Here is a 20528-nt window from a genome sequence, read left to right as displayed (position 1 = left end):
TTTATGGTTCTTCCCTAGAGCTTTTTATTTTGTTTCGTTAGTTCGTTGAGCCATTTGTTCTAATATCATCTGTGCCTGTATCGTTGCAATTTGTATGCAAATTTGAGTGACTTATAAAAATCGGTTACCGGTTCTAAGATGACGTTTGAAGAGCTGTCGTACCTTGTTTAACGTCGTCCTATCAAAAATCATTTCTTTCAATTTTCAATTAAATTTCTTTCGCGAACAGTTTTCTTGTAATCCTTGTAGTGTGAACAGCCAATAACAACATCGTTCCGTAAATTCTTCACAAAAATTTCCTGCATCTTTATTTGCATCTCCAACAATACGAACTAAAAATTATCAATTCAAGCATCGGCTTTCAGTAAACTGTCGGTCAGCTGAATCTTCTCTCCCGGTTTGAATGCAGGCATACCAAGATAGGGACATGAAGCACAGCGAAAAGCGTCGCCAAGATAGCACTATAATGTACAGAAAAAGAGAACCACCTTTCGTTACATAATCCTTTGTAACAGACAATTACTGTAACTTACACTGCCACACGACGATTTTTGCGTCGGAACGTTTTCAGCAGCTTTCTCACCAGAAAGCTCTTCAGCTAAGCCACAAGAACAATCTTTGCATGCCTTTCGTTTGCCCGTTGTACCGCAAACTGTAGGACAGAAGCCGATGAAAACAATATGATCGCAACGTGTGGAATACGCGAAAATTACCTCTCAATGACGTCGGATCTGGTTTAACCTTATCTTCCTCGTCCAACAGATCGTCGGGATTAATAATTTCGTCGTCATCATTGTCGATTTTCCACACAGAAGCCACAGCTGATTTGACGGGCGCCTTGCCGAATGATAGTTTGGCGGACGAACCAACTTCGTACTTTGGCTTTTCACAGATTAATTCTGTTAAATGGTTGAAGCTTAACTTTATGTGTCAATTCGAAAGTATAACCTATGACTGTAGTGGTGTGGATGACCTCCACTCTTAGTTGGTATAATTTAAAGTGTCGAGTCACAGTTTCAAAATTTTAGCTAAATTATACCTAAACCAAGAACTAAAATATCAAACTTACGATCCTGTTCATATTGAACATTGACGAAACCGGACAAAACGGCATTTTCCTTGAGCTCTTTTACATCGCCTTCCGGTGAATTGATTGTAAATTTCCCAGACGGTTTCAACAGCTTCAAAATGAGTGCAAGAATGTTTTTATCGAATTGCTTGTGCGTCGTTACAATTACGTCGAACGTGGAATTTGAATATGATGCTGCGTAAAATGTAACGTCAACAAAAATCTTTTAACATTGCGAACAAAAAAAAGGCAACTCACTTACCCATTGTAATTCGCTGAAGGTTTTCAACATTCAATTGAACATTTTTGATGTTTTTGATTTCATTCACTTGTGTTTCTATCTCCGAACTCATTTCACCATCCCAAATATACAGGGCACGACTTCCTTCTTTTATATTACTCATTTTAATGAAGTTATTTCAATTAGCAAAATATCGTCAAACAATTATTTCACAATTACACGGTCTTTTCTCTGATCTAGAATGATTGATGAAGTTTCCAATTTGACATTAAGTAGTTTAAATTGTCATACAAGTAGATGGTGTTGTCCGAGCTGCTAGAGTTACCCGATGTTACCTAATGTTTTTCGAATGTTTCGTATCAAACTTCTGACTTTTGTTTGAAATTTTGAGGAAACATCCCAATAGTCTCAAATTAGATTGTGGGAATTATTATCGTGACTACCGCAAAGATCAGCAGCCTGGAGATGAGAAATTTAAATTTTCGATCTTAAAAATATTGCTTGTGTGAAATGACAGAAGACCGACTTGCCGACAGCGTCAATCATTGATAATATTTCTATGACATTGTGCTCAAATTCACAATCTATTGTCTAATTAAACTTGGTATTTAAATCAAAACTGCCTGGCTTTTGATTACAGTCGAAATTTAACATTTGCCGATAAAATACAAAGAAATGATAAGTTGGCAACATGTGAATGACAGTTGTTTCTATGTGAGAGAATGGAACCAATTTTGTATGCAATTCTCTCACATTCTCTCCCATGGAAGCTCCATCTCGCCACAGAAGTACCAACTTATCATTTCACTGATAAAATGCCCCCGCGTCAAGTAAGCAAAGCGTCAATTGAAAAGAATTCAATTTTGTCTACAGGACATTCGTTATTTTTAACGTTGTGAATTGGCAGCGGACCATTACAATATCATATGAGTGAGTGTCACATATAAACGAATGAAGGAAAAATCATCTTGCCCAGCCGCGGATTTACATGGAGTACTTTTTTGGTAAATGGAAATCAAGCCTTATGCCATTCGTACGTAAAATTATAGGAAGTAGTAACTTGTCACTGTCAAGCCGAAAGTGGAAAGTAAGAAAAGTCAACTTACGAATTGTTACACTCAAAAGAGTGGAAACTATCCCAACAAATTTTTATGAAAAGTAGCGTGAACAAAACACTTCTCTAGTTTCACCTTGAGAATGCCACTCGATTTTATAAAGTGTTGCTGCATGCCACAAGTATTCTACTCAGCAAAAGTTTTGTTTTCTAAAATTTCCAGCTCTCACAAATAATATTTCCACTCAACTGTGTACGCGGCCTTACAATGTGGAATTAATTTGTGCAAATGTAATCAACTTCACAGCAGTTATTATAAAAAGTGACGTTTTTCAGGAGAGGACGTTTTCAATTTGTCAAAGTTTTTAAGAAAAATTATTAAATTTTCTGTTTTCTTGGTTCAAAAACAGTAAAAGTAAGTGAGACACCGTATTCTGATAAGCAACACCAAAATAGATAAAGCGGAGGGCGTGTTGTCCGCCACAAATCCACAATTTTTCTGACCCATAAAACTGATTTGATAAATTATCGACTTTTCGTGCATTCAGTGGTTTTTTGTTCGATGTTGTGACTGGCAGTTGAATGATTTTTGCAATTTTCAATAATCCAGTGATTCCGTTGTACATTATTGTCTTTGTTTTTGAATTTGACGATTATTTCTTTCCGTTATCAGCGCATTCTTGTTCGGAAGGACCATCCGACAATATGAATTCGGCTGTTGACCCATGGGTTATAACGTCTCGGGAACGAGTGAAATACTTGGAACAATTCAAGTCATTGCAACCAATTAATGGAATTGTTACTGGACAACAAGCACGAGGGTTTTTTCTACAATCACAATTGCCTCCATTAATATTGGGGCAGATATGGTGAGTGTATGAATAAAAAATAAAAAAACGATCGTTCGACTAGGGTGAATGAAGGTGTGTGATTTGAACACAACATAGATGGGGTGAGAGTTCGATGTAAATATAAATGAATCATTTCCTGTTGTTGATTGCTAGCGACGATGGCAGCGTTTTTTTTTAAATATTTCTTTTTATCGCAAAAAATGTTTTTTTATGTTTTCTATTTAACCATTTAAACAGGGCTCTGGCTGACACTGATTCCGACGGTAAAATGAACATCGATGAGTTTAGCATCGCGTGCAAATTAATCAATTTGAAATTGCGTGGATTTGAGGTGCCAGCCGCATTACCGCCGGTACTAATTGCATCGTTATCAGCAGTCGGTGGTACGCCAACTCTAACACCAACTGGTGCTGGAAGCTTAAGCCCATTGGATCCATTGAAATCGTTGGTGAATCCACCTGTAAACCATGCAATGCCACCCGGACGTCCCCCAATGCCCATGCAAGCGGTTTTACCGCAAGCAATCGTTCCTCCAATGCCAGCACAACAAGCCATGCCAATCATACCGCCAGCAATGTCTCAACCATTAATACCTGGAATGGGTGTCATGCCGCAAATGACACAGCCATACATGCCTGTTGGTGGTCCGCCAGTTGTAATGTCTCAACCACTTATGCAACCTGGTGCAATTCCCTATATGCCCGTCACTCAGCCTTTGATTCAGCCAACAGCATCAGTAGTTGCACCAACTATGGGACTGGATTTACTCGGAAACAAATTGCCATCGCCTGTCGAAACGGCAGCTGCAAATACTAGTTTACCAGCCCCACCTACACCGCCAAGTGGCACGCCGAGTCGTGCTATGTCGATTTCAGAAAAGCAACCATCGTTAGATTCACCAAGCGCTGCCTCTGGTCAATTGGAATGGGCCATTAAAAGTCAAGCAAAACTAAAGTACACACAACTGTTCAACACAACCGATCGCAACAGAACTGGCTATTTGACTGGACCTCAGGCTAGGAATTTGTTGCTTCAGTCACAGTTACCGCATGGGATTTTAGCACAGATCTGGGGACTTGCCGACATGGATACTGACGGACGACTGGGATGCGAAGAGTTTGTGTTAGCTATGTATTTGTGTGATATGGCTACTCAAGGTGATCCAATACCGACAACACTGCCTCCAGAGTTGATACCACCGTCATTCCGTAAAAGTTCTCGTCAGGGATCCATAACTGGAGTAGTCGTCGGTTCACGACATGGATCAGTTTCATCGCAAGGTGTAGCTAGTGTCAATGAATCAGATCCCAGTTGTGGCTTGCCCGGACAAAGTAAGTTCAAAATCTTTTTTTTTGTTTGTTCTGTGGGGACTGACGTACTAATTGTTTGTGTGCAGCATCTTTTGAGGACAAACGTAAGGAAAACTATGACAAGGGTCAGGCGGAGCTGGAACGACGCAGGAAAGTGTTGTTAGACGCTCAGCGAAAGGAACAAGAAGAACGCGAACGCAAAGAACGAGAAGAGTCTGATAAACGAGAAAAGGCTAGATTAGAAGCAGAACGAAAACAGCAGGAAGAATTGGAGCGTCAGTTGCAGCGTCAACGTGAAATTGAGCAAGAAAAGGAAGAGAAACGTAAACGAGAAATCGAACAGAAGGAAGCGGCTAGAAAGTGAGTATACGAATGCGAGTTCCGCAGTTTCAATTTCTGACCCGATTCGGTTTTTTTCGTCCAATAGGGAAATGGAAAAGCAACGACAACTGGAATGGGAGAAACAAAGAATTGCCGAAATGCAGTTGCAACGACAGCGTGAACAAGAAAAGGTTTTGAAATTGAAGGCACAAAATCAATCGCTCACCATTGAGCTGAGCACACTCAACGATAAAGTCAAGGATTTGTCGCAAAAGATCTGTGATACGCGAGCCGGTGTGACAAATGTGAAAACGATTATCGACGGCATGAGATCCACCCGTGACACTCAAATGTCCGACATGGCACAACTGAAGGCAAGAATAAAGGAGCAAAACCAAAAACTAGTTCATTTAAGCCAAGAAAAGGCCAAAATGGACAGCAAGAGTAAGAGTCAGAGCGGCGATAACGATCAGGCAGCATTCTCCAACAAACAACTCCACATCAACCAACTCAAAGGTAAATTAGACACAACCAAAGAAGAGCTGGCCGCTAAACAAGCCGATTGTACAACAAACGATGAGCAACTGGACGAATTGAAAACGCAACTGAATGAGTTGATAGAGACGTGCGAGGAAATCTACACAGACTACGATCAACAACGAGCCCAAGTAATGGAAATGAAGAATAATCAAAAGAACCAATCAATGACATCTGCATGGGATTCGACAAATGCATGGCAAACGGAAACTGCTACGACTGTAAGCAATGTCGGCAGTGCAACTAAATCATACGATGGCTATGTCAAATACCGAGCAATTTACGAGTTTAGCGCTAGAAATAACGACGAAATTACATTCCAACCGGGTGATATAATCATGGTTCCGTTGGAACAAAATGCTGAACCGGGCTGGTACGCTGGCGAAATAAATGGACACACCGGTTGGTTCCCTGAATCCTATGTGGAAAAAGTCGAGAGTCCGTCATATGAAGCTGCACCGAACACGAAGCTAGAGTAAATGAACGAAACTAGCGTGCGATGACAGCTTTTTACTAATTTTTTCCTACTTTCAGAGAGATACAAGAAGTAGTGGAGACAATACCTGCATCATACGAAGAGCCATACGATAACGGTGGTGAATCGGAGAACTACATCGCTTGCTATCCATACGAATCGAATGAAATTGGCGACCTTGTATTCCAAGTGGGTGAACATATCAAAGTAACAAAAAAAGACGGCGATTGGTGGACCGGTTGCATCGGCAATCGAGTGGGAATATTCCCATCGAATTATGTGCAACCGGCAACAACCGATTCCAATTACAATGAACCTACGCAAAATGGATCGACTGCTTATGTGACTGAGATTATCGAACCGAAACAACCGCAAAGTATTTCCGATGAAGCGAAAAATCAAGAAGAGGCCGACACAGAAGTGTCCGAGATCAATACTCAACCAATCAACGACAATTATCGCGAGGGAACGTACAGCCGTCCTATGTCAACTACATCGACAACGGTATGTGTTATTAAGCGTTTCGTGATCGTTTTGCGGTCATGTTGTATACGTTACGACACGTTGTGTTCATTCGATTACAATTATTGCTTTTGTTTCCGATACAAGGGACGCAAACAAAAAGGTGAAGTGGCCCAAGTCATTGCGCCATATGAAGCCACCAGTGCGGAGCAGTTGTCGTTGACACGCGGCCAACTGATCATGATTCGAAAGAAAACGGACTCTGGTTGGTGGGAGGGTGAACTCCAAGCGCGTGGTCGACGTCGTCAGATTGGATGGTTTCCAGCTACTTACGTAAAAGTAATGACGAGTGGCCGACTGAGCGGCAGAAGTACACCCGTTTCCGGCGGAAAGGTTCAAATGAACGAAGCAATTTTAGGTATGGAAGTGACGTTCATGTGTTGCGAATCCGAATTGAATTAAATTTTAAAATTTTTCGCACAGACAAAGTGATTGCACTGTATCCGTACAAGGCGCAAAACGATGACGAACTATCGTTTGAAAAGGACGACATCATAAGTGTTTTGGGCAGAGATGAGCCTGAATGGTGGCGTGGCGAATGCCAAGGATTGACTGGACTTTTTCCAAGTAACTATGTTGGACCGTTCGTCACATCCGGTAAGAAGAGATAAATTCATGTTGTGGAATGCGATAGAAAAAAACTCTTTTTTGATTATCCTGATTTTGTTGATATTATGCCATGATAAACATTTATCGAACGAGGTAATTTATTCTTCCTTTGTAACTTAATTGTTTGTCTAGTTGTGACCTTTTATAAACGGCAAGCATAATTAGCAAATCTGTTTCGTCTTCTGTTGACGACGCTTAATGCTGTTTAGTGTAAAATCTTTTACTTCATTTGATTAAACATAGATTTAGCTATAGAGTAGAGCTCTTGTAAGTGTAGACTGCTTATTTGTGTCGTTTCAATTGATAACAGATGACTAGCCGTTTCTGAAGGGTTAAAAGGGTGCACCGAAGGCTTTCATCAATTAGATCATAACTCGTTAAGTGTTTCGTAGAATTGTATGACATTAGACCATAAATGGAAAAACACTCGCAAAATACATACTCGCATACGGAATCGATGCTTTTACGAAATGAAATTCGGATTAAGTTTTCGTTCATTTGTTATGTTTTCAATAAGAATGCATCTCAGGATATTGCGATTCCGATATATTTCCCTCACAATATTGTTTCGATGTGAACTAAAAACGAAAACCTCCTCAGGCATATATCGGTCATTTTTCAAAATTAAGGCTTTCGTTTGATTTAATTTTTATTTATTTGGAATAATCATCGTCAGCATGTTTGCCAACTGTTGATGAACGATTACAACGATTAACAATCTCTTAAAAATTATAAACATCAAGACAATTCCTCAAATGAAACCTGACGAAACTTAGAACGAAAACCAACAATTACTACAAAAAAACTTGAATAAGAAAAATAAACGATCGCGTCTTAACAATACTGAAACCAATCTTCATCCAACTACACGGCTATGGTATCAGAAAACATACGAGCCAACAGCGAATTTCAGTTCACAATAAATTGAATAGAGACTTGATCAAACGGCGATACGTGGCCCTATGTGGCTCGCGGGCAACTAAACGACTAAAATTGTTAACAATCCTGGAGAAATTGCAAACCGGTTCAAAAAAAACGTAAAACATGCGATGAGTCGAAACGTGCAAAAACGTTATTTGTTGATCTTTCAGCGGAGCCGGTGGAATGTAAACTTTACAATTCCTTTTTTATTGCATATCTTGAGCTTCGATCTCCTTAGTGTTGCATGTTAACTCATTGGTCGTATTTGACAATATTTAAAATAATATTTTCCCTACGGAATTGGTTCGCTTGGTTTGTAGACTGACTATCACAGGGAGTATGAGTCTATATATCGAAAAGCTTTTTCTAGTATATTTCCTCGGTTTGCCCTTTACAAAAGCAAGATTGTCACATCATTCTTTGTTGAATGTACGTTCGTTTGTACAATATACAATATCGCTTAAAATCTATTACTTCATTCGCCTTAACATAAATTCCACTATTTATGAGAACTCGTTGACTGGAGGTCAAACCTTCTTTTGTCATTGCTACATTGCTGCTGAAGTCACGATTGTTCAATTTGTGTCATTGTTGAAGAATTATTACAGTGAAGACTAGTAAAATTTGATCAAGTCTGAGTTTCTACCTAAATATGTTGCCAATGAAAACAAACGGCCTAGACCTCGTAGCCAAGGGATTTTTTTTTCAATATTTTGATTTCGTTGGCTTTCGGTCAATTAATAAGCCAATGTAAAAATAGAACGTCGTCTCGAAATACTCAAGAGAGAAGCCAAACAAATCTTCCGTCTAATCTGAATATCAATCACATCAATCCGCTTGCATATCATCAAGTCAAACCAAATGCTATAAGAGTGTTACGTCCTGCTCATTCTCATTTCGGAATTGCTTTCTTCATAACAAATTGAAATGTTTTGTGCTAACCAATAAACTAAATTTATATTTCCTTTCATTTCAGGTAATGTATAACGCGAAAGTCGCGCTGTCTAAACCGTTATTCTCTTAGTGTACTCTCTCATTTCATTAAATTAACCAGTAAACAAGATCATTGCAAATAATAAGAAATATTTAATTGAATCTAAAGAAAAAAAATTAACTTGGAACTGTGTACCACTGCTAAGCAAAATAGCCTATGTTATCGTCGTTATAAATTCTATAATTAATTATATTAAAAAAATACAAAAAATGGAAGAGAAATGATGAAGAGAGGGGGGACGAATGGGGGAGAAGATTATGAAGACGGAGAAGAAACATAAAATTAACGTAAATTGAAAGTATTATATTTAAATTGAAAATTGAAACAAGAAAATATATTTAAAAATGAAAATTACATTTGAACAATATTCTCAAAACAAGTGAAATTTGTTCGTTATTCGAATTTCTGAGAAAAATTACCTAAATCTATACTTGAAACTATAAAAACAATCAGTTCATTTTGGAAATTAAAGCTAAGACAAAATGTAAAATTAACTTTTTTTTCAGCCAACTTGTTTATTTCCAATGAATTTCTTTACTCATTGTTTTTGCTTTGAATTAAAAATATTGATTTGCTCAACTATTCTCTTATTGTTAGTCATATTTTTATTTTATTTTATTATTATGTTCCTTGCATATATATACTAATTTATCTCTATTATTAAAACGTCAACAGGTAAACTGTGTACGTACCAGTCCCTCACTATGTCAAGATTTAAAACCTGTGCTATAGTTTTGTCATACTACTCTAGGAACATATGTTGGGAGGCTTTTATTTTTGATCGATCGGGGACCAACCTTGGAAGTTACGCCTTATGTATGTATCAGACGTCACACATTGTATAAATCATTCAAAAGATGAGAATTCGCTAATTTGGCTTGTCTGGCACGACCAACCTTTCAATAACATTTACACTCGCCAAACCATGAAAACACTGAATATCACGCGTCAAAAGTTATCGGAAACCACACTTTTTTAGTTCTCTCTCAGCAGACCTTGCAAACAGGTCTAGGGATCCAGGCGATGTTTTCCTTAATGGTGGAGTTTGTTTATGTTATTCGTCAAAGAGAGAAATTTGATATGTGGGCGGAGCTACTCTCCGTATCAACGAGTAGTGCGATGCAAAATGCACATCGAACGATCAACTCGTTCGGCTTTATATCGCGTATTTTCGGTTTCGTTTTTATTCTCATTCTTCTTCTATACATTCAAGGTCAACCTTGAACGGTGTGTATTATATTTGGTTTTGTTGTTTGTGTATGTCATGGTGTGACGAGTGTAAAATTGTGTCAACTCGACTTCGTCTCGACGAAACATACACACTTATGCAAAAATTATTCTCTCTGTATACGAATTCACACTCGTAACGGTACCGAGGTTGTACGAGACTAGCAACGTCATACATATTTTTTGCAATTTGTAATTGTAAATTTATATAAAAATTACGGTTGAAACAGACGTTATTGAGATGGTAACGTGGTTGTAACGTTACGAACTGTATCGAAAAGACAAAAGTCCGAACAATAACACTTCAACTTTGGAACACTTTAAAGTTATAACGCTAAGGACACCTGCAAATGGCTTTTTGACGCAAAAAAAAATGGATTTCTTCAATGTGTAACGATTGGCATGTGCTCTTAGGTTCGCTCCTTGCGCTCAAAAACAACATTCGTAGAATACCTTATTTTTCATGTGTCGTGTAACACCGCATAGCTTTTTAAAGTGTAACCTTTTGAAGGAGTGATATGAACACAGGCTAAATGTTTTGTTGTAAAAGCTTTCATAGATGAAACTAATTGGCTGAACTATGCGTTAATGGAGAAGTCATTATAACGAAAGGATCTGAGAGATTTAGTGTAAGATTTGCCAACTCACTCAACTCGCAGTACCTAATTTTGACTTATATGCCAAACTAACAAAAGGCTGATTTTTCTCCAGCTGATCTCGCAGATCCCGCACGGATAATTGAAAACAAAATAAACGATACAATGTTGACCAGAAGAAGTGAAATTAGCCATTGCTAGTTCGGCCTATTTTAGGGGGCTGCATTCCAACATCGAAGTCTTGTTATAGATAGCTTTTTACACAAGGATTTATTTTCGTCCTATTTTAGATGTCCTTAAAATCATTATTTTATTTTATTTGGATGATAAATTAGTGAAGCTGCGATTTTCTAATACTAAAAAAACGTTGAGTATGCAATTGTCATTTCACAGTCACTGTGACAAGAGCTCTTCTTGCAACGGATGTTAGCTGCTGTAGTTTTCGTTATCATCACTGCTTTCATAATGGTTGCTTGCAGAGTTTCGCTATTTCATAAATGGATGCCTTCAGTCGGGGCTGACGTTAAAAATAATTTCGCTCCTTAGTGAATCAACGCCAAACTTAGGCAAACCATTTATTTTTGATGAAATTATTGAGTTAAATCTCCTTCATTTCCGTCAAATTTACTAAACTTCCACAAGTTTGTTTGTGGAAATGTAACGAATAGACAGGAAATCGGGTATAATTTCCGTCAAAATCAGAACTAATTTGAATAGAAAGCTAGTAGTTGGTTTGACGCATTTTTCATCTGAAATACGGTAACTGTTTAGTCAACAGAATACTGTATCTATATCTTACATTATACGCCATGCTATTGAAAAGTCTTCGCACTGTTAAAATAAATGATTTACGCTTGAAATTATTGTAAATATACTAGTTCTGTGTTCCTTCTTGACTGCACACATATTTGCTAATAGAAATCAATAAATTATACAATCTGGCTCTCCGAATGCGGCACAGTTCGGTATTCGTGACTGTTTCTGAATTAGGTGACGAGAGAAACGGATTATTAACAATAAAAAAGCGCCGATAGAACTAATTGTTCATTATTATTAGACATTCTGTTGCTTTTTTTTGTTGATGAAACTTGAATAATTCCATTTTAGTTAATGTATTTTATGGATTTTTATGTACACAATTGTACATTGATATGATAAATGATTTTGTTAGACACATATAAGTACACAATTAAAACCAATTATAATACAAAAACAACAACACACTGATGTAAACTACAATGAATACCTAGTGGAAAAAAGAAAGGATAAGAAAACAAAACAAAACAAAAATATCAAATCAATTATTTAGAGAAATTTAACATTTAAGATAATTCGATAGCTGAACTTTTTTTATTTCTTTTTTGTTTTTCTTTATTTCCGCTTTAGACGAAAGTGAAAAAGAAGAAAATTGTTATTTAGTCGTTAAGGATCCTATCTATTATTTTATGTGTGTGAACATATTACATATATTACTATACACTGAACATAACAATTTTTTATTTTGTATAATTTTTTTAAGAACAGAGAAATTTAATTATTTTTTTCGTTATTACATGGCTATTCCCTGATGATAAAATATGACAAATAAATACAAGACTTCAAATTTTAGTTTTTTCTTTTCGTTTTTTTTTGGTTCGTTTTTTTTGGTTCATTTTTTCTGTAAATAGTTTTGTGTTGAGCTTTCAAAAAGCTATCGAAACTTGCCTCCGATGTTTTCAAGTTACAAATTGACAGTTGAACTAGTGATTGTTAATTGAAGCAAAATACAGTTAACCTAATTTAGGGTGGATCGATTTCAATTTTAATTTTTATCCATTAATTACAGAGAACAGAGAAAAGCCTATTTTTAGGAATGTAATTCCATGAAACTCTTAAAAAATCTTAAAAAATTCCATTGATTCCATAGAATTTTCAAAAATTTGCTAAAAACAAGCATACATTTTTATGGTATGGTATCTCCCCGAGATTTTCGGCCACCGACCTAATATGTGGCTTAAACGACGCGTCTGGTCAACAGCTTTCAAGGGAAAAAATTTAATGAAATCTGTTTTCATTTGGTGAAAATATTTCGAAAAGTCTCAAATAAGCTGGAATTATAAATATCAGAATGTACCACCTTGTATGTAAACTTCATTAAATGAGTCCATAACCACCCTCTTTGACGTAATTCGTCACTTTATTTCGGTTAAAATTGGAAATAAAAAACTGCCTCAAAAATCTTTCGAGTAGGTCAACGTATCCACATATTTGATATCGTAGAGAATACAAGCCAGTTAGCGAATAGGGCAAGTTTGGTATTTTTGGAAAGGTGTGGTCTCAGGCTATCATGTATAGTAGCAACTGAAGCTATAGCCAGCAGTGGATGAGCTAGACATGACCAGAAAGCTTACCGATGGTGACGAAATCTATGAAAGTTGTCCACTATTCACAAAGTAAAAATGTTAAAGTTTTTTTTAGTGCATATAATTGTTTGGCAGACCAGCGTCAACCAATACATAGCAAATAATTTCATTTTTAGTCAAACTTTCCATATATTTAAATCTCAGGAATATGGGCACCCAAAAGAAAGTTTTTAAAGATTTGTTGAAAAAATTGAAAAACCCCCTCCCAATTTTCTGATATGTTAAATGGGATGTGCTAGCCTTCATTTTAAGTCAATAAAATGAAAAATCATTGACAAAACCTTACATTTGGACTTTGATGCCTCACCCTGACTCACAGCTACAACCTTTCCACCCGACGATATTTTTAAAAGAAACGTCCGTCAATTCTCTACAAATTACCAGTAAATCAAAACCGACCGAGTCGTTCAATTCCAGGGTACAATGTTTTGAAAAGGTCATGATTTTGAAAAATTCAAATTTTCTGAGAGTCACCCCGAGCTGGAGAGGTCGTTCTAAAAAAAAAACTTCTTCTACGAAATGATCACCTTGAAATTCCCTATCGATAACACCAAAAACGTCAGGAAACAAAAATGGTGTGTCCGATTCAAAAAAAATTTCACCCATTAATCTAAACATCGTGCTTAGAATATTGCTTTGAATCGACAACCGCCAATTCAACTGTACACACAATTGTAGCTATTTTCAATAAATTTTTATGAAATTTTGTCAACGATTCGTGCCTGTTCAAAACAGCTGAAGCAATTTTCGATGAATTTTTCGATGGCATCAAACGTATCGATTTTATTTTAGTCATTTTCAACGACTGTTTCATCATTTTTACCCACAAAGCTTCTTCGTTTGGTTCAATGGGTTTTGTTTTTTTTTACGAATTAATTTTGTTCGTTAAAAAAAAGAAGAAAAAAATGAGAAAAACAAAAATGAATATCATTCTGAACCTTGAAAATGAAGAACAATAATTACATTTATAAAATTACCATCATCATTAGAACAAGCGCATACGTTTCGGGAAGAATTGAACTTTGAGGAAAAATAAAATGAAAATCTCGTTTTCAGGAATGTAGTCAATTTGGTCATGTTGACAGAGTCCTTACACATTCTTTGTAAGAATCTTTGTTGTTGGAGCCGTTAAAGAACATAAACCAGATGAAGATGTCTAAAGGCTGAAATATCTTTCGCTCCTGCACTTTGAGCGTATTAGAGCATATTAGAGCTGAGAGAAAAAACCTATACTTCATAGCGCGTCTAAGAAACTTATTCTTTAAACAATTTGAATATTTCAACGAATCTGTTGAAATTAAATTAAATTTGATTGTCTTTGTTGAAATCATTTAATTGCTAATTAATTGAACTTCCCCCTTTCTCCTGAAACAAAATTGGTAAGTAGGGTTTTTCCTGTCCACATTATTAACTTTCGGGCGCCTCAATCAGCTCCAATTGTTTCTATTTTTAAATCGATTCTTATCACCAATCTCTTGGATTATTAAAGCTTAGTTATTAACACCGCCTTGCCGGTGCACATATTAATATTATATATTCACAACGAAGAAGAGATGCTTTCCTCAAAATCAATTTCCAACAAGTAGAGATCATCATCATTATCATCATCATCATCATCATCATTATCATCAACACCATCGTCGTCAACATCATGTTGTTACTTGTAACGATTTCTTTATTGTTTTGTGTTGTTCAATACACATCCATCGTTCATCATAGGATTAAGCAAAATACTATTATTAACCAATGAATCTCATCATTTGCAATGTTATTAAATTTAATAAAACAAAAACAAAAACAAAAAATATTTATAAAATTAAGAAAATAATGCAACAAAGAAGAGAGAAAAAAAATAAGAGGGGCGGGTAAAGAGAAACAAAACGCATGAGAAAATAAAAAGAAATTAAAAAACAAAAATCTAATTGTAGACAAAATATAAATATTATAAATAAAAGAAACAAAAGAAGTAAAAAAGAGAAAAATTAAAATCATCATTACACATATTGATCATATAAATGTTTAGCATATAACAAAAAATAAATTGAGAAAAAAATTCGCATTCATTTGCAGAAGGATATAGTTAAAAAAAACCGTTAAATGTGAGTAATAATACAAAACAAAAATTAAAATTTTCAATTTTCTTTGTACCATTTTCATTTTATCAATGATTTAAATTTAAATTTTTGAATTAAATTAAAGTTTCCATAAAAATTCAGACAATGTTGCTCTCTTCGGAGATGAATATACGAAGAAGTCAAAAATTGTCTTCAATTCAACACCATATACGATTCCACTCGGACATCAGTGTGAACATTAAATGTGTGAGATATATTAATTTTCGGTTATACGTCCTTATTATTTTGTTGAATACAACATAACATATATAGCCTTGTATATAACCCAATATTGAAAGATGAAAAAAACAAATAATATTACCAAAATGAAATAAAAATGAGTAATGTGTCGAGCTGTGGTGTTTTAATTTTTTTTTAGCTGTCCGATTATAGTCGTTCTTACCAACGATGCCGCAACTGCTTTGTCGTAGGACGATGCACTGTCACCATTACTATCAACATTATTCATTTCAGATTTACTGTTTTGGACACGTTCATATCTAATCTGCTCTTTAAAGTTTCTTTAACCTGTTACAGACGGCAGGCTTATCAACAGAATTATTATTGGGTCTATTACTTCAATCGATCAACATATTTTCAATCTGTTGATTTCAAATCTTGTACAGCAATTTTTTAACATGCATTTTACTTTTTAAAGGACCATATTACCCGCAACTTGTTATTATTTTGGTCGTCGTTAACGATAACAGATGAATAGCCGTATGTGACAGGTTCATATCTCTTATTAGCCATTTGAAATCAGAGAAATAGGAATGAACAGCAGAAATAGCCCTAGTTACGAAAGTAGGATTTTCTACGCAGGCAAAGCAGTGAGGAAATAAATCCTGAGGTAAACATCTCACCTGTATTGTTACTGAATCTATTGCATGGCGTATTTCGATAATTTTTGGAGAATTTCGAGAATTTTTCGATGATTTCTAAAATTTAAATTATCTAAAATAAGGGGCCATTCTGAAAGTACGCACGCGAAAGATTACGAATTTCAAACCTCCTCCCCGATCGTACATAGGAAGACGTATGAAGACGATTTCGAATTTGCATGAATGGTTAGGGATGGGAGACGTTCAAAATTATCGATAATATCAATCGAAAGAAATTATCTTCGATAATTATCAAAATATCGTTATTTTGATATTTATCTGAAAATTCATGATAATATACCGACGTATCGGAATATATCGATAAATATTGGATTTTCGGACCGAAATATCGATATCTTGATAATTATCAAAATATCAATAATTATCGATTATCGATAATTTTTTGGTAATTATCAATAATCATTATCATTATGGCCCATGCCTATGAATGTTACGCTTTGGATACAACCAATAAAAAAGTTTGTTTAAAATCCATTGGCGGCTGCTTCAGTTGTAACCAGAAGGTGTCAACATCAAAGATATAATTTATCGTGCAAATGAAAGTTAATCATAAAAGCTAAGTGGCGATGATAGAGAATAGAGGAATTGAACGACCCTTCGCATGGACGTCCCGCTGAACCGTAGACGACAGCTTGAATATGCCTATAGGCTTTCGATGCATTTAATGGATGAACTTGAATAGCACACAACTATTCTAGTAGAGCTACTCGACCACCACTTCATCTAAATGCGATTGACTACTTCGAATACACTAAAGAATACCAAAAAATGATTACAACATTACGATAAGGACCTATTTTGTAATTTGAAAATTAAAATAAAATCGTCCATCACTTAACGTTTATCGCTTACACAGTCCGAAAAACAAGGTGATACTCACACGACCAAAAATACAAATGAAACGTCTCACATTTATCACGTTTCTACACAAAAGAGCATTTCGTACCAATAACATTGAAATCATTTAAATTGACTTTGTTAAAGGTAAACTTCTTATTGACATATTGCCTCGATTTTATACATAATGCATGTAGTGCATGCTAAAAGGTATTATGCACCGTTTAAATAACGACTGAGAGGTGGTTCAATGAGTTTTGATCTTATTTTTATTTCGAATTGTGTTCATTTTTTCAACTTCTGTTGTTGATCGTGAAGCTGTGCGACAAAGTCTTAATTCAGAAAAGTCTTAAAAAATAAGAAAAATCAAAAATGTGTTTCTCGTGTTGTTGTGAAGAATCCGTTCCCGTCACGACTACTGTATATTCTACACCCGTTCATGAGGTTTGTCGATGTTCTTCGTATTCTTGAAGCGTTGTTCTTACTGTGATGGTGTTTTATGTTTTTGAAGCATGTAGTAACAACGCAACCACATTCCGTTTATTTGGAAGAACCCATTCATGTAGTGAGTACTACAAACTATCCCACAACTATCGTCACAGAGCACACCGTTACTGATATGGGATCAACAGGATTCAGTGATTCTTATTCCTATTGATGTTCAAATCATATTCTAAATAATAAAATGTTAAAAATCTAATTCAAACACTGAACTTTTACTTCTGAATGAAGAATCTTCACTTGGCAAATTTGTGGCCTACATTTGGACAGACAAATTTAATATGTTTTTGATGATAATTTTGCACTGGCATCCTTTTTGCTGGTAAAATGTGTTAGCTTTGAATAAAGAGGTAAAATTGTTTGTGGTGATGTAACCTAGGTCCAAGAAAACTGAAAATCTGAGTCAATTTTCGTGAACTATTGATTTTTCTCTGACTTAGGTTACCTAGGTCACCACAAACAATTTTGCCTCTTTATTCAAACCTAACACATTTCAACACCAAACGATTTTCGTACTTTTACTCATTTGATTTGTTTAGAGGCATCAACAGCCTTTTACGGCAAATAGCAAGTGCAGTCTGAACCGCCGGCTTCCGGCTTAGTGTGACTTCCGAAAAATGCCTAGAAGCATGCAAATACCTGAGAGCAAGTAAGATGTTTAATTGATATCACACCTGAATGTAGGCTAAATTCACACAAATTCATCGTATTTGAGTTGCGTCATAGTGTTCCAAAACGTTACTATCACATTCATAAATCTATTTTTGACATCAGTACGTCACTTTGCGACCCCTTTATGTACCCTACAGTAACAGTAGACTTTCGAAAAACCAAGAAAAAATTTTCTCGGTTTTTTGGGTTTTGGAGCCCATTTTCCCCTTGAGGGTTTTGTAAATTTTCCTTGTTAAATATAAAAATCCTAAAGACGTTGCAATTTGCATTGAGCATACACCTTATGGTATTTTCTATGTTCCCGAACCAATCTGCTCACCAATCGCTGTAAAACAGATCTCTTATTCCACACTTTACTCAATAACCAAAAAATTTCAAAAAATCCTCATGAAATAAAATCGTTGTCTCTAACATTTCTGCAGCAGTAAGTGAAGGCGAGAGGCAGGGGAACATAGAAAATACCACAAGGAATATGCTTGAGGTGTCTCAATGCAAGTTGCAACGTCCTTAGGATTTTTATATTTAACAAGGAAAATTTACAAAACCCTCAAGGGGAAAATGGGCTCCAAAACCCAAAAAACCAAGAAAATTTTTTCTTCGTTTTTCGAAAGTCTACTGTTACTGTAGGGTAATTCAGTACATAAAGAGGTCGCAAAGTGACGTACTGATGTCAAAAATAGATTTATGAATGTGATAGTAACGTTTTGGAACACTGTGGCGCGTCATACGGTCATTGTTGCAGCCACCAAACCACACTCTGCATGTCTGCAACAACCCAAATTATGAAGCTTGAGTAAACTTTGGGACGTTACCAATGCGATATCATGAAAAAATCCATGTTAAATTGTCTGAAACGGCAATCGAACTCAAGTCAGTTTATTGAACATTCGATTCGATGATTTTTCATATTAAGTTTTTTAACCTAATTGAGCAGTAATTTGCATAAAAAACTTATCTTTTTTCAGAACAAAAGAATTACTGTTTTTCTGAGAAAAGTTAAGTTTTTTATGCAAATTACGGCAGAATTGAGCAATGATGTAGCGATCTATGAATCCTATAAACGAAGATTTTTTAAGCGGATTTTTCTTTTTCATCAAAAAATCGAGCGATTCCAAGATTATAAGAACACTAGGTCTACCCTCATTAGCGCACTTCTACGGCTCAAAAATGAAAGTCGCAGAACAAATGTTTTTCGTAATGGGTGATTAATAAAATGGCAAAGATTTCAACCCGTGTTCATATGAGGAACTTAAAATGACATGGGTCTTTCGTGTCCTTTAAGAGGCACCGGTACTTAGCTAAAATTGTAGCATACATTTGTGTGCCTCGTATTTCATTTTTGTTGATATCTTTTTTCATCAGAATCCTTTTTGAAAAATGTACGACCGCAATTCCGAATTCCGACCACGATTATGTTAGCCTTAAATCAAAGTAAGTTTTGGCTGTAGTCGTTTGACCAGCTCTGAGGAAAGTGAGCAGTTTAACAAAATTTTCATAAACTGCTCATTGTTCTCAGAGCTGGTCAAACTGCTACAACAAAATCTATTTTCTGTTGAAAGCTAACACATTCGTGGTCGGAATTGCGGTCGTACATTTTTGAAAAAGGATTCTGGTGGAAAGATATCATCAAAAGTAAATTAAAATCCAGTATTTGAAAATCGCCCTATTGTATGCTTTTCAGCAAAGTGCCAGTGCCTCTTAAACAAAAGATGTTGAGATAAACCTACAGTTTATAGAAGCATCGCAAGCGTAGATAGTTGTAAAACGATTGAAATCAGTAATTTTGCGTGTAATTTCAGTTCTTGATTATTTTCTGAAGTGGGCGACATCAGTTCATGGTCAACTGGCAAAGACAATCGGCATAAAAACACATTTTTTTATAATTTTCACCTATACTTATATTTCGGCATTTTGTTATCATTTTGTTTTTTCTCTATACATTGCAATTTTTCTACATTTTTCCATTCATCTTCAAACCATCTTGTTCTTAAATAAAAAAAATAATTTTTAAAAAAACGGAGTATACTTAAGAATTAATTGTAAACCTACACGAATAATAAATGCTAGAGCATAAGTACGATTATTATGTAAAAAAAAATACAAAATTAAAAATATTAAAGTGGAGCTTTCTCAGCGGAGTATATTCATCAGTAAAGTGGTGGTAAACATGAATGAGTAATTTGACCTTTACGTAATTTTAACATTGCTATTATATCAAAACAATGCATTTTGAGTCCGCCACCTCCATCTCCTCCGACATTTTGAGTTTCATGATAAATGAGCGAATGAAGAAGGTCAGTCTGGTTCATTTAATTGTCGTGTTAACTGAAAATGTAATTTATTTGAATTGAAACGTTCGAAATCAACTGATCA

At 35.6% G+C, this 20528-nt stretch overlaps 2 protein-coding genes and 1 long non-coding RNA gene across 5 annotated transcripts; 2 read left to right on the top strand and 1 right to left on the bottom strand.

Moving 5' to 3' along the window:
- Nucleotides 1-282: 282 nt before the first annotated feature.
- LOC119082289 (anamorsin homolog) lies at nucleotides 283-1579 on the bottom strand. Its single transcript, XM_037191763.1, has 5 exons — nucleotides 1332-1579; nucleotides 1070-1264; nucleotides 714-899; nucleotides 534-652; nucleotides 283-461 (listed from the first exon to the last, which is right to left on the bottom strand). The coding sequence occupies exons 1-5, from the start codon at nucleotides 1471-1473 to the stop codon at nucleotides 348-350; spliced, it is 756 nt and encodes a 251-aa protein (XP_037047658.1). The 5' UTR covers nucleotides 1474-1579; the 3' UTR covers nucleotides 283-347.
- A 1086-nt stretch (nucleotides 1580-2665) lies between these two features.
- LOC119082330 (intersectin-2) lies at nucleotides 2666-9394 on the top strand. 2 transcript variants are annotated; one of them, XR_005088621.1, is made up of 9 exons: nucleotides 2666-2779; nucleotides 3038-3233; nucleotides 3453-4546; nucleotides 4612-4885; nucleotides 4953-5858; nucleotides 5918-6362; nucleotides 6468-6738; nucleotides 6804-7082; nucleotides 8887-9394. XR_005088621.1 is itself a non-coding variant. In XM_037191837.1 (9 exons), exons 2-9 carry the CDS (start codon nucleotides 3070-3072, stop codon nucleotides 8895-8897), a joined length of 3339 nt encoding a protein of 1112 aa, XP_037047732.1. In that variant the 5' UTR covers nucleotides 2666-2779; nucleotides 3038-3069; the 3' UTR covers nucleotides 8898-9394. The 2 variants fall into 2 exon arrangements, 1 of the variants encoding a protein (XP_037047732.1); XM_037191837.1 differs by having other exon boundaries at nucleotides 6804-6977.
- Nucleotides 9395-16885: 7491 nt separating this feature from the next.
- LOC119082331 lies at nucleotides 16886-17676 on the top strand. Of its 2 annotated transcripts, XR_005088623.1 has the most exons (3): nucleotides 16886-17014; nucleotides 17130-17426; nucleotides 17494-17676. It is a non-coding gene; the product is annotated as an uncharacterized LOC119082331 (long non-coding RNA). The 2 variants fall into 2 exon arrangements; XR_005088622.1 differs by having other exon boundaries at nucleotides 16886-17426.
- Nucleotides 17677-20528: the final 2852 nt, after the last annotated feature.

This window comes from Bradysia coprophila, unplaced genomic scaffold (genome assembly GCF_014529535.1).
Source record: "Bradysia coprophila strain Holo2 unplaced genomic scaffold, BU_Bcop_v1 contig_415, whole genome shotgun sequence".
In the NCBI taxonomy this organism is placed as follows: domain Eukaryota; kingdom Metazoa; phylum Arthropoda; class Insecta; order Diptera; family Sciaridae; genus Bradysia; species Bradysia coprophila.
The sequence above is the reverse complement of the archived record's forward strand: the minus strand, read 5'-3'. Positions and strand labels throughout refer to the sequence as shown.

Excerpts from the sequence above, each read along its gene's own strand:
- LOC119082330 (XM_037191837.1), top strand. The coding sequence starts at position 3,070 with ATGAATTCGGCTGTTGACCCATGGGTTATAACGTCTCGGGAACGAGTG. Across the intron at positions 4,547-4,611 it reads TTGTGGCTTGCCCGGACAAA|CATCTTTTGAGGACAAACGT; the intron begins GTAAGTTCAAAA and ends GTTTGTGTGCAG. Across the intron at positions 5,859-5,917 it reads GCACCGAACACGAAGCTAGA|AGAGATACAAGAAGTAGTGG; the intron begins GTAAATGAACGA and ends TCCTACTTTCAG.
- LOC119082289 (XM_037191763.1), bottom strand. The coding sequence starts at position 1,473 with ATGAGTAATATAAAAGAAGGAAGTCGTGCCCTGTATATTTGGGATGGT. Across the intron at positions 653-713 it reads AGATCCGACGTCATTGAGAG|TTTGCGGTACAACGGGCAAA; the intron begins GTAATTTTCGCG and ends TCTGTCCTACAG. Across the intron at positions 462-533 it reads AAAAATCGTCGTGTGGCAGT|TGCTATCTTGGCGACGCTTT; the intron begins GTAAGTTACAGT and ends TGTACATTATAG.